We start from the raw sequence: 13,993 nt of genomic DNA on the forward strand, positions 1-13,993 counted from the left end.
TCATGAGGTGCAAGGGATCTAGCAATTAACCTGGGAGGGTGAACTTGCCTATGAAAGTTTAAGATTGCCGGGGAAGGGGTGAGGGCGGGGGGATACTTACAGCATGTTGTTAATGAAGCTGTAGCAGAGATGATGTTCTGCTGTTCAGGTACACTGTCAGTAAAGCCAAAGGTAAGGGGTCAGTGACTACTATGGACTTGACTTGCTGGACATGAAGCATTTATTTATGTGAGCAATACATTAACAAGTGGCAAAGTTATACAATAAATTTATGTAGAAATACGTTCCCCCTCACTCCAGCACACCAGTCAACTTAATCAGGGCAAGAACTCTCAGTCCAAATAATTATTAACAACAGCTACAGCCTACCATGCACTAAACAAACTTGCTTCCTCCAACCTTTCTGAAGTCTTGAAGACACTGATTTGAGGTACACAAACAGTTACAAATAATTAGCAGTGTCATTAATTACCTGCCGGTAGTTGTAGGCTACTAAAGAAATGTCAATCTGGAAGTTAAATTTTACAATGTTTTTTCTTTCAAGTTAAAGAATTAAAGTGCATAGCAGCAGCTGTGTCTAATTGCTCAGTGGGAGGAGCTCACCAACTTCTAGTTGTTTCATTTTTTTAATTAATACAGTTCTCTGCGAAGACTTTGAACACTCCATCACCAGTAATCAACTGACATGGAATACGTGGCCCACTTCTGGTGCAGACATGTATTGGATTTGTTCTAACCTACAAGTTAAGGAAGCTTCTTAGCTGTGTTGGGGGCTATGATTCATATGACTGTCTACATATATACAAAACAAATTTTAACTCTCTTGTCATTAGGGACTCAGGCCCGTTTGAGGAGTCTGTAGAACTTGTCTGACTTCTGCTGAAGCTTGAAACGCAGTCATACTGCCAGACAAATATCAGGGCTACCATTTTCTTTTTAGCAAAAAAGTAGATTAGTAACTGTACAGTAGGTAAAAAGCAGTCTTTAAAAAAAATACTGAAATTACACAAAAGGCTGTAGTAAAGTGCCTAGCAAGAATATAAACAGGAGAATCAGTGTAAGCAGACAAACAACAATACATCATTGCTCCCCTCACCTCTTCACAAATTCTCCCACGTGCATTGTAACAGCATCAATGCTCAATGACAATGTTAAAAAGACAATTTTCACTTTGCTATATAAAGTATTAGAAAGCTTAAAGCCAATAATACAGTCCTATCAGAAAGTAGACTTTGGAGCAAGATTAGCTCACTTTTGTCCACGCTCTGTGCAGTGAGAGCTGCCAGGAACGCTGACAAGCCCGCTGCCCGGGCCGTGCCCGGCGGCACAGCTCCTACCCACCCTGGGAGCAGGTGTAGCTCCAGCTCTCCGGCTCAGATCTACTGAATGTTTACCTCGGAGCTACTGGCACTTCTCTTTCCCCTTCTCCCTTCCTCAGCATATGTTTCCCACACCTCCACCAGTTTTCTGCTAGAGGGACAGCCTCTGGCTCCCTTAAATCTGCAGATTATTTAGTGCTATTGTGCTTTCTAAGTGTTACTTCTGAGACATGGAGAAGCCAGGCGTTTCTTGATCCCTTATCCCTGTCCTTTCTCTACCTCACTCCCCAGCCTTACTAAGAGCTCTCAGAGCCCTGGACACGATCAGGGAGGCTGACATTTGTATTCGAGAGATCCATTTCCGTTATGAGTTTTGCTGGGGAAGAAATCTGTACTTTATGTAAAAATATGGAGCAATTTACACCAAAGCTGAATTTCAATTTTTCACTGCTTTCAAATGCATGCTCCGTGACACACCACCCTGTGACTAACTGCGTAAAAAACAAGACTATACAGATAGAGAACCTGAAATGTTAAAAAATATATTTTCCCTCTCCCCCTTCTCCCTCGACAAGTCAGCATTTAAACAAACACTACTAGGAGGTAAGCTGACATAACAACACTGAATAAACAGCTGCAAAAAACTTTTGGTTGCTAGATGTCTGCAGGCATCATGTAAACCGTATGCTACCTTCATGCTAGTTTAAAAAAGGTGTTCTACATCAAGGGATCCACACTCTGGCACTTCTGGCAAGAAACAGATGTTTTCAGGCTGGTAAAATTTTGAGATAAAAAAAAAAAGTAGTAAAAGAAATACATTTTCCCTCACTAGAAAAAAGTGCTCCAACAGCTATCACTTTTAAGTTGTAAACCCAGGAAAGACAAATTTCAAAGTTACCTGCCTGTAGAAGAGTTAATGATAAGATTTTTGCTTTCAGAAATCTGTCACTTAGTTCTGCTGCCAGTTTTCTAAACAAGCAACTGGCATCTTTACACTGTGAACCAACCTGCTAAGTGACTCAGGTTTGATAACTGAACTAACTTAGTCTGAGAGGTTTTAATTTTTTTTTTTTTTTGGACTAGTCTTTTTATCTAAACTAAGTAAGTTCCTCCTAAAGTTGTTTTCAGAATAACAATTTGCATTTAAATGTAAACACTGATACCAGAAATGTAGTGTATACAAAAGGCACAAGACAATTAGGTTTGTGTTGGTGAAACTTCCTTGACTTTGAAAGCTGATAATGCATCTTTTATTATCTGTCTGGTAAACTCTGATCCTCAGAAAGCTGCTAGCTCCTAACTTAACTGAAGGGGGTTTCCTACGTGCAGCAGCTTGGCTTTTTGGTATTGCAATCAAACATCTGTTGTCCTGTAAATGCAAATATCACAAGTTATAACAGTAAGTCTTGTTGATTGTACATGATATTTGTTAGGTAATGCAGTAAGAAAGGCAGTGTCTTAAAGAACAAGTGAAAAAAGAAATCTGAGACACCCATTGATTAATAAGAACCTAGGATTTTGAAAGACAGTGGCCCTTGGGAACACAGGTTGGTAAAAAGCATTTTGGATCAAAGTTATGTGCCAACATTTGTTTCCTGAAGGGGTTAACGGCTCCAAATGGGACAATAAAATCCCCGTTTCATAGGACTGTCCACTGCAGCTCCCAGCAAAATCCCCAGCTGGCCAGCTTCATTTATGTATCACCCATCTGAACGCAGGTTTTTATCGCTCCACTCACCAGTGACCCACTGTAGCATTCAATTAACAAAGGAGTTCTTTTCCCCTCCACAACTTTTCAAACTACTGGTAGCACAGATCTGAGGGAAAACAGAGCTTTTGCAATAATGTTTTCCAAAAATAGGCAGACACTTCACTTGGATCTCCTTCTTTTCAAAAATTGCTTATCAAGCACTCAAAAGAAAATACAGTCCACCGAGCCACTAAATTATTTGTAATCAACACTGGCTGTTCTCCCATTTGTAAAGCCAGTAGTGTGAAAATTTGATTTTAAAGTCAACTACTTGCAGCAATTTGAATTAAGAGCTGAATTTTCAAAACCAAGGCAAGAACATGGACTGGTACGTAAGGAGGCCACATTTTTCTTGTGCTGAATATTAAAGTAAAACCAGGCATTGAATTTTTACAATTGTAAACTCAGACTCCTCTTTTTTCTTTTTTTTTTTTTTTTTTTCATTTCCTAAGACTCAGAATCTTCCTTCACCATTCAAAACCAGTAATTTTGAAACATTCTCTATATGGTTCAGAAGTAGTATGTTTAGTTTCATGTTTCAAGCAGTGACATGGAGACAGCTAATCATCTGCCAGTTTGTTTTCTGAGCACATCCACACAGGAGCAGACAGGAGCAGCTGGCCAACAAGGCTGATACTTGGAAGAATGCATATTCCTTCCAAAGACAGCTTTCTCTTGAACTGGAACAGAGCATTAATCACAAAAGACATTATTAGAACTGAAGAATACTTTAAAATTAAGTTATTGCAAGAAGTCTCATCAACTCAAAGGGGAAAGTGAACAATAGCTGAATGAAAAGCCCACCCTAAAGAGGAATACAGTAAGACTGTTCACAGTTATTAATCCACTTCAGGATGACAGTGATTAAAAACTGACTACATAGCAAGCAGGGCACCAGTTTATAACATGAAGTGAGCTATTTTTACAGTACTTCCAGGTACCAGCATCATTAAAAAACAATTCTCTATTACCTTAGTATAAACCACATCTGGCACTCTCAGTAATTAGTCTTCTGATTAACTATAAAGGATTACAGGATGCAAGACGCTGAACATATCCTTAGTCGAGACAGAAATTCAAATTACTAACACACTGGCAGGGGCCATGGCCTGTATTTTTCATGTCAAAGATTAAATTACTTGCTTTTGTTGTTTTGACTTAAGCATCTTTAATAAAATATTCTATTCACTCCCTATAACTCAAATACTGACAATAAAGTAATGAAGTGAAATGCAAAGTAGTTTTAAAAAAAGTAAAGATTTTTTTATATAAGGGCTCTTATTCCAGCAACTGTATGTCAGATAGATATGCAGATGTTACATCTCCAGAACGTCTTTTAAGTGCCACATAGAAAGTTCTCAGACAGAGCTAAGGGTACAACCAAACTGGCACCTACATTCATGCCAGAGAAATTATCAGACCTTAGCTGCTGCCCTTCTGAGATGTGTATGCATCAGTCTGAGGCAAAACTAATTTCCAGGTGCCCCTTTATGTGGCTTTACACATATTCTTTTCAACGTAACCTCCTCTGAAGGTGGTCTCTCTTTAAAAAGCTGCGCTTCAAAACGGATGCTCGTGAAAGAAAGCAACAAAAAAAATCCCAAACCAAAGAAATGAACACCCCAAACCCCAGGGGTTGGGGTAATCAGACTGCAAACACAAATCTAATTGTTACTTTCTCAGTCTGGGTTGAAAAAACACAACCAAAAAAGAGCATGAACAGCTAAACAGCTTGAAAAAACACACTTTCAGCATTTTGAGAACAATCACAGATCACGTCTGATATTCAGAATAATCTGAATGACAAAGTTCCAATAAAACGTACATACTCTTCAAAGAAAGATTAAAGTTTAAAATTTACTACTTAAATATTAGGACTTCAGAAAGTGGAAGTCAAACCTGACAAAACTAGTTGCAATTAATATTTCTGTATCATAATCCAAAAATCTGTTTCTTTATAGCCTGTCTCCAATGCTTTACTCTCGAGTAGTGATGACATGTAAGACACTAAACTAACTGAAGTTGAATAATTTCTTCTTTTCCAGAAGCTGTTCTTTTGATGAAACAATTTATGGATTAAATAGGGCAGAAGCATGGCATTTTACATTTTGAACACAATGTTAGAAATGAGATTTTTAGATTCTATTAAAAAAAAAAACCCCAAATCTACACAGAGCAGTCAAAATTGTAGACACTGGCTGAGTTTCATTCGCTCTGCTCTCTAACTCTGTTCATTTGACACCCACATTTTCAACACTTTAACACTTCACACCATCATCGAGTTTGTAGATGTACCTATATGTGGAACTGTCTGTGTCTTTGTTCACACTTCACACAAAACCAGAATGTCGGGTCAAGAAATTTTTAGTTTCGCTGATGAATCCAACTGAACTGTTGGGACCTTTTTGGTATAGGCTGAAGGCCACCTGTTGGTATCTGCACACCTATCATTTTTATCATCTGCCAAGACAGTGCAGTACCATGCCTGATGGGTCTAGTAACAATCACTGCAGTTCTCCGATGGCTTTCCATGCCTTCCACTTTCTCCAGGAGTGACCGAGAGCAACCTGACAGCTGTGACAGCATGTCTAGCAATCACGTCACACACAAATGAAGGACATCCACTTGAGACAGTTTTTCAGGATGACTGAAGGGGTGCTTCCAATAGCAGAGATGGAAATGACCTTGCTGGAACAACAACTCCAATGTTGTTGGAAAACAATAAATTATTTGGTATGCTGAAATTCTTAGGGTTGGAGAAAAATTATTTATCCAGTTTTAAATATGAACTAGTAGATTTCCATAAGCTTTGGTGGACTTAGAAATCTTCAAATACTAGAGTGAATATGATGATTGATTATGTTCATTCTCTGCAATGCAATTATTAAGGTCTCCTCCTTTTATGTGCATAACAGAATTTACTAGCTGCTTCTCAAACCTGCCTTCTGAGAACTCTATGTTGCAAGATATCAATGCTAGAAATCAAAAAGAAAAAAATCTCAGCTATTTTTGACAATAGGTGACTAAATGCTCAGAAATTCATATGGACATCTGTCTTCAGTAGGCAGCACTTTTTTATTATTAAATAGGATGCAGCTCAGTACCTGGCATTGAAGAACAAGCTTCCAGCAGCTTAGATATTAAAACAAATCTTTTTCCCTTCATCACCTGATAGACGTTTACATGCCAGTGCTGGTTGTGGCTGGGACAGTTACTTTTCTTCACAGTAGCTAGTATGGAGCTATGTTTTGGATTTGTGCTGGAAACAGTGCTGATAATACAGGGATGTTTTTGTTACTGCTGAGCAGTGCTCACTCAGAGCCAAGGCCTTTGCTGCTCCTCACCCCGCCCCACCAGCGAGTGGGCTGGGGGAGCACAAGGAGCTGGGAGGGGACACGGCTGGGACAGCTGACCCCAGCTGACCAAAGGGATATCCCATACCATATGATGTCATGCTCGGCATGTAAAGCTGGGGGAAGAAGAAGGCAGGGGACATTTGGAGTGATGATGTTTGTCTTCCCAAGTGACTGTTAACACATGACGGAGCCCAGCTGTCCTGGGGATGGCTGAGCACCTGCCTGCACCATGGGAAGTGGGGAATTAATTCCTTGTTTTGCTTTGCTTGTGTGCACAGCTTTGGCTTTACCTATTAAACTGTCTTTATCTCAACTCACCAGTTTTCTCACTTCTACCCTTCTGATTCTCCTCCCCATCCCTTGGGAGGGCAGCAAGTGAGTGGCTGTGTGGGGCCCAGTTGCCAGCTGGGGTTAAACCACAACACTGCTTTAGCAGTCCAAGCCATGACCTTTGTTTTCACTGTTAAGAACTAACTTCATTTTCAAACTTAGCTTTACAAATATTTGCTGGACAGCTTGAATAGTCATAATTTTATTATCTTACTAAAGAAAGAGAATACTAATAGTATTTTGGAATATTACCTAAAAGCAATGGGTATAAACTATTTTGCAGACATGACACATCAAGAAATAGGAGGTTTAGTTTAAAGCTATGAATTCATGTGCTGCTATGCACGGTACAAAAAAATAAATTGAAGAAAATAAAACAGATAGGAATTGCTTTAGTAATTTTCTTTTCTGCATTCTTCAAGAGGTAAGGCATCATGGAATAACACATTAAGTACAGAGAATATTAACATACCTTTCCTTACATATTCAGATGTTTCTTTTAAGGGAAATTAGGTTTCATTTTCCATGGTTAATGCAGGATTGCTCATACCTTTAAAGACAAAAAATTGTAATTCCACAGGAAAAGCTCTCATGTCTATTTCAGCAAATAATATAACCTTTAATTAACAATCCATCTTAATGTCATTCCACTATTACCAAGTCTATTTCTGTCCTCTGTCCATTACATGGCTTTTCACTAGTTGCAACAAGGTGTCATCACATTCTGGTATAATTCTTTTGGCAACAAATTGCTTATCAGACTCATCTCAAAAGATAATTAGCATCTCCTGGTGTTAGTGTTCTCAGTATTTCTCAGTCAGGTTTAACTGGGAAGGGCACAGCAGCTTGATACATGGAACTTCCTACAAACATGCACGTAAAACAAGCTTCATGAATTTTGGTTCATGAATACAAACCAAGTGATCTTGGTAATTTTTATACTACATCCTCCCAAACTAGTTTATTACAAAACAAACCATTGCAGCATAAATTAATTCCTTACCAACTTTGCCCTTTTCAGCCTTTGCACCAGTTTCTGACCAAGACGGTGTATCCGTAAGAAGGTGGCTCTGGGAATCGCGCAATGGCTTTGCAGGAAACAGGTGGCTCTCACTGTAATGACGATTCAAAAAAAACCATTAGTAAACTGCAGTAATTTTTCATTATCTTACCACACATTACAGTTTGTCATACACAGTATTTTCCCTACCTTATCTTGCTGCTTTTCTGGTGAATCACTACGATTTTATCATTACATGTATTACAGTGCAGTTGTCAGATGCAAGTGCAATCTAAAAAGGAACTCCCTAGCACAGAACAGGGAAACATGCTGATTTTTTCTTTGACAGCTACTATATATTAATACATTTACTTCAGTTCTAAATGCACTCTATCCATATTCTCTCCCACTACGACAAACCTGACATGATAAACAGTGGAGAGATCATCTGCAAAACCTCTTGTCTAATATAAGCTATGGATCACTGGGGTAAGATTTAAAATGTTGATAAACAGCTAGCTGAAGCATAATGTATTTCTTTTACCAGTAAAAGACTGTCAGTACGTTTCTTTTATAATTTCTTAGTCACATATTCAAGTCTACTATACTTATTACACTTTTCATTACATAAATGTTGCAGAAAAGTTACAATATGAAATACTAAGTTATGTTTATTTAGTTTAAGAAGCATCTGCATACTTTTCACACTTTAAAGATGTCATGTTCATGGAGGATAAGGGTTAAGAAAATATGTCCTATTATCAGCAGAAGCAAAACGTGCATTTAATATGCAGCTTCCTGTGCTTTGGCACAAGTGCTGAGGCCTATGATTCCCTTACGTGAAGCATCTTTCACCGGATACAAAGAAGCAGGCCTCCCCCAAAAGCCTTGCAAGGTAATACCTCCGTACCACAGGCAGGCAGACAAACGGTCTCATAGGTATGCAGAACAGAATGTTGCTGGTACTGAATGTTAGGCAGGGGTGGAAAATTCAGGACCTGGGATGCCAATGAACTGAGACAAAGCACACCAGGGGAAAGAAACCCCCACCTTATTTCCATAAATCTAAATATTAGTCTGAGGATTAGCTGAATTACAGCTCACCTGTTTAAAAACTGACTTGTATTTATTAATAGGATATTCTTCATTTGCTTACTCCTTTTAAGTATCTTATACGTGGTTCTATTTACATGTGCACACAAAAAAATAAGAGTATCAACTATCTGAAATGAGTAACAAAAAGCAGATTACTTTTTGGATGTTGAATTAAGACCACCAGGTGTGGAAGCTTGCTCAGGATCCTGATTAACAAGGCAAGTTGGGAAGGAGCAACCATCCCCTAGACTGAAAAATTCAGAATTAGTGTCATACATACATAAAAAAACACTTTGAAGAACTGTTTTTTTCTGAAGTATTACTGTATCTTATTTCAAAAAACTAACCACCCCCAAACCCTGTGGATCCTGAATAGTGAACAGTGTCAACAAATGGAGCATTAAAAACTGAGCATACCTTGAAAACACAGGCAGCAACCAGTATTTCTTCTCATCACCAAATACCTGCCTCAGGTTTTTGCTGAAGCCCAAGCTAAAGCCATTCTTGTCTGTTCTATGACGAAATATGGGAGCTCTGAATACCTCTTAAAGGAAAAAAATTAATTAGATTTCTTTGCAAGATACCACATTTAAGTTTCACACTATTTAGGGAATCACACTGATGATACCATCACCCAAGAGGAAAGGCTATACTGCCCAACTGACTGAGAAAGCTACTCCAGTCATGAAAGTCAAAGTCAGTGCTACACAGGCACTGTGCGTGCAGAGAAAGTGCAATGGCTGAGGAAGGGTGGAAGTCTCCTTCACACCCCTCCCTACTCAAGGCAAGGAAGAGTGAGGAACTCACTTTTTAAGAAGGTGTGATATGTTATATGAAGATTTCAGCATGTGACTATATTACAGAGTGTTCAAGAAAGAAAAACCTAAACAAAGGGTTTACTACAGAAAGTGTAATGGAAAAGAAGATGAGCTTAACCTACTTCGGTAGCAAGATTAGCTTTCACACCCTGGGGTATGAAAATATTGTGTGTTTTTACAGCTTCATAAAGAATGCACTTTACTCATAGACCCAGGTTATTCCCCATGGACGTCCAACCTAAATTTCTGGAGAAGAGAGCTAAACACAGCTTCAAGTGTTGCAAAGTGCCTGAAGCAGAAAACTCAATTCACTTTCCACCAATTGACTGATAGCCATTTAATTCCGTTAATTGACTATATATAGTAGGGTAGGCAAGCCATGTCCTGACAGCACAGCTCACACAAACTATGCTGGAACCATGCAGAAATTGTTCTTCTGCAGTAAATCCTTGGCTATGAACTGCTGGAAATGACCTTCAACATGTAGTATGCATTAGTTACAAGGTGTTTTGAAGAAGGGGGAAGGGAAAATAGAGATACCCTTTTAGATGCCCATGTTAGGCTAGGAAAACTGCTCCAAGGATGATTTAAGCACGGTCACAATTAAAGCTGTCATGGCTTCATTGCCAAACTACTGCATGTTCAGGGTTTCACATATCGAACAGTTTCCCAAAGTAAAATGGGAAGAAGAGACAAACGGATCTTTTTGAGTACCTTGAGTGTACACAATATGTGGTATATTACCTGCATGGAATTCAACTGTTATAAAAACATCAAGTGATGAATTAGATGTGTACTGCATTATGGCTACCTTTGATTTTTTTTTTTTTTTTTTTTTTTTACTAAAATGATAGGAACAGTTTATATATAGAATATGTACTTATTTCCATTCATTTAACCATCATTAATAAAACTTTTATCCACTTACAACTAGATTGGGTGAACTTTTTTTCAGTACTAATTTCTAAGTAGATGATTTTTCATAATACTGAAAAAACCCACAAACCCTAGAGAAATCTTGAAGTAAACAAGCTTTCTTCCATTGATATATATCCAAAGTTTTCCATTAATCATCTACATATTAGTAAATCCCAAGAGAACTGGAAAAAACAGATCAATTCATCAGCTTACTTTGAATTCAGCTTATTTCAACAGAAAAGCATTTAGAGATTTAGGAACTTTCATGAACATATTACAAACTGGTATTATTACGGGCCAGGAAAAAGTATAGAACAGGCAGTCAAATCTCCATTTATTTATTTGTTTATGTATTTATTTATTAATATTTATAATCAGACAAATATGCATCTAAGTGGTGGGAAATCTTGGCATAGTGCTGATATTCAATGCTGATATTCAAGTTATATATACTGCCCCGTAGTAGAAGCACAGGCCTCCTCCTCTGAGGTTTTTAAAATTAACTCGTAACACCGAGGCCTTTCCATGCATCTATTATTATGTGGTAGACAGGACTCAACTGTGCAACTACCTTTCAGATCTCTCTGCTCATTTGCTACTAATTATAGAAGCACTGCCTTAAAGTCTGTTCTTCTGTATCAGATCATTCTCTGACATTGGCTCTTCGTGCTCATTCATGTCAATCAAAACTAACAACACTAATGGCCACAATCAGCCTGCCTTCCAGAATTATTTTTCTCTCTCCTTGCATCCAGTACAGGCAAAGTTTTGGAATTAATAGCTGTGCCTTGTAGAGCTTTTAAACAAAAATGTAGCTGAACTGAACAGAGGATCTTTGGTTCTGCATGGGTTAAGGGGGGAATGAAGTGCTGGAGCCCTGACTGAGATGCTACATCTGACCTGGGGGCTGGGAATGCCAAACAAGAAGCGCATGGGTGAGTATGCATTAGTGCATCTCACATTTATTACAAAGTGATGTCAATTTTTTTTTTTTTTTTTTTTTTTGAGTTTGATCAGTTTCTGTTAACAAGCTGTGGATGGGAGGAAGAGGATATGCTCATTAATAACTTGGCCCCTTGGGGCATGATGAAAAGAGTCAGAATTTCTGGGGAACAGCAGTACTGGGGAGTTAGTACTGGACATTGTCAGATCTGGGCACTTCCAACCAGGATCCAAGGAACCTGTATAGGATTGCCCGCTTTTTCCATTACCCCCCACACATATAATATACATATATTATTTATTTTTTGCTGCCAAACACGGAAGCATTAAATCTACTTACCTAATGTAGACTTATTCTTGCTGACAAGCCAACAGTGATACCCAAAGAGAGAAGACAGACTGACAGAAAACATTGCTGCAGCAAAGAATAAAAACATGATGTGGAACTTGGCCTGAGTATCAGGAAGGCCATTCTGAAAATAAAAAAAAAAAAAAATACGCTGTTAAAATTGGGGAAATAGCTGTTTAATTTGATTATTAATAATCCTCTATTTGGCCAAATCAAATTCCATGCAGACACAAAATGTACCACATAACAAGGGTCTGAATAAATAAATTATACACCTTCTATGTACAGACAGCCATGCAATTTGGTGGCTGACAGCATCCACATGAAAGAACCAGGCCCTTTCTTGAGAAAGTATAAATATTGACAACAAGAATCTGAAATTTGGATTTGAACTTTGAAGTGTCTTCTATTGAAGAATAACTCACCTTTACAAAACTTGTCTTGTTTAATCAGCCTTTTCAGAATACTTATAGCATAAATATTGCAAATCTAAGAAGGTAATATCCTAAGTTGTGATAATAAAACACTAGAAAATTTCATTGAAGATGTTGCATAGCATAGCATTAAAGGAAGTTAACAAAGCCTATCTATAATACAAATTCCCTTGTAAAATGTTTTCTAAATAATTGCATACTTGTTCTACATAGCTTCCAAATAATGAAGAAATAAGTGAAATTTCATAAACTACGATAAACAGAAAAAAATAGAGGGCTATAATTATTAGATAAACTTTTGTACCTCATATCAGGAGACACCAGATTACAGTGTAATGCCTTGGAGTCTTAGACTTCTCTCACAGTGGTAGCTTCACACACTCAAAGACATTATGTAGATTAGGATACTTACTGTCCAAAACTTGATAAAATACTGTAAATCCGTTGCAGCAATGAAAAGGCAATACAGTAGCGAGTAAGCCAAGAAGAGAAGAAAAAATTTGTAATTGGAGAATCCTACACAGTTGTTCACCCTGATAAGAAAAAAAAGGTAAAACTAGAATATAATGAACGGCATTTTCTTCACTTTCATCCAATTTAAAATTAAACTTATTTACTCTAAAAAAGTTAGTATCAACATGTAAGCCAACTTTTGCTTCCTATCTCTGGTGCCTCAAGCTACTGAGGTGTATTTAGCTTAAACTTCTGAAGTAGCATAGTAATTCTAACCAAAACCAAAATACCACTACCACAGAAAAACAAAGAACTTTACCAGGTAATACTACTTTCAACAGCTTACTGAAATTGAATTTTCACTTATGGTATGAAATCTGTTCCCAGCAGATCTGATGTAAATGTGACTACAGTGACAGTTACTTTTTCAGTTTGTATGCATTCATGCTTTACTATCGGGCATACTGCAAATAACAACTGGGACAGTTCTAAACCAAGAATCCAAATGTCGGCTGAATTTTGTGAGAATAAAAACAGTCTCATTTAATCCACATCCTTCTTCATTAATCATACTACATACTAAAACTTCTTAGTAAGAGTCTCAAACTTAAGAGTATTAATAGGAGACTCCTAAATATATTTACATTTATATAAAGTAATGAGAGAAATACTGCTGTTAAATAAAGTGTTCCCTATCAGTGACAACAGCAAATAAGAGAGAGATTAGGAACATGTAAATACACATCCAAATACTGAAATAAATCTCATTTTATCATTACTACTTATGTGTTTCAAGTTCACCTGTTTCCCACTTCTAATGAATTTATACATGAGCAACCAGTATACACTATCATCAGAGAGACATGATGAGGGTCTATTTAGTACCACAGCAGCTTCCCATTAGAGGCAATATATTGAGTATTGTGAATCTTAGAGCAGTCTTAAACATGTAATGCTATTACATCCACCACACGAAAAACATTGGAGGGCTGCCAAACTGCTGGATGGTTTATTGGTAAACAGCCTCCTCTTTGTTTTATTTGGTTGCATTAAGCAGCTAATGAAAGTTATCACTGCACTGCTAACTTTAACTCTATATGAGTTAAAAACAATAATTCCATATACCTTAACTAAATGATATTGCTGTCAGAGAGATCAGCTAATTAAAAGAAGACTACATCCATGAAAGCACTTGTGTGTTGAAAAATAATTTTCAAAAAATAACACAC

General features: G+C 37.6%; 1 protein-coding gene across 2 annotated transcripts in view; it reads right to left on the reverse strand.

Moving 5' to 3' along the window:
• Positions 1-202: 202 nt before the first annotated feature.
• The window catches only part of ZDHHC2 (zinc finger DHHC-type palmitoyltransferase 2), a 39,959-nt gene continuing 26,168 nt past the window's right edge, over positions 203-13,993 (reverse strand). For both annotated transcript variants that reach the window (XM_032999216.2, XM_042808227.1), the window contains 7 exons: positions 12,724-12,844; positions 11,869-12,001; positions 9,268-9,394; positions 9,007-9,099; positions 7,759-7,868; positions 7,228-7,305; positions 203-3,749 (listed from right to left, as the gene is read on the reverse strand). In XM_032999216.2, the coding sequence (XP_032855107.2) occupies positions 7,265-7,305; positions 7,759-7,868; positions 9,007-9,099; positions 9,268-9,394; positions 11,869-12,001; positions 12,724-12,844 (625 nt within the window). In that variant the 3' untranslated portion in view covers positions 203-3,749; positions 7,228-7,264. The remainder of the gene's footprint in view (positions 3,750-7,227; positions 7,306-7,758; positions 7,869-9,006; positions 9,100-9,267; positions 9,395-11,868; positions 12,002-12,723; positions 12,845-13,993) is intronic.

The sequence above is a fragment of the Tyto alba genome, unplaced genomic scaffold (genome assembly GCF_018691265.1).
Source record: "Tyto alba isolate M040663 unplaced genomic scaffold, T.alba_DEE_v4.0 Super-Scaffold_6, whole genome shotgun sequence".
In the NCBI taxonomy this organism is placed as follows: Eukaryota; Metazoa; Chordata; class Aves; order Strigiformes; family Tytonidae; genus Tyto; species Tyto alba.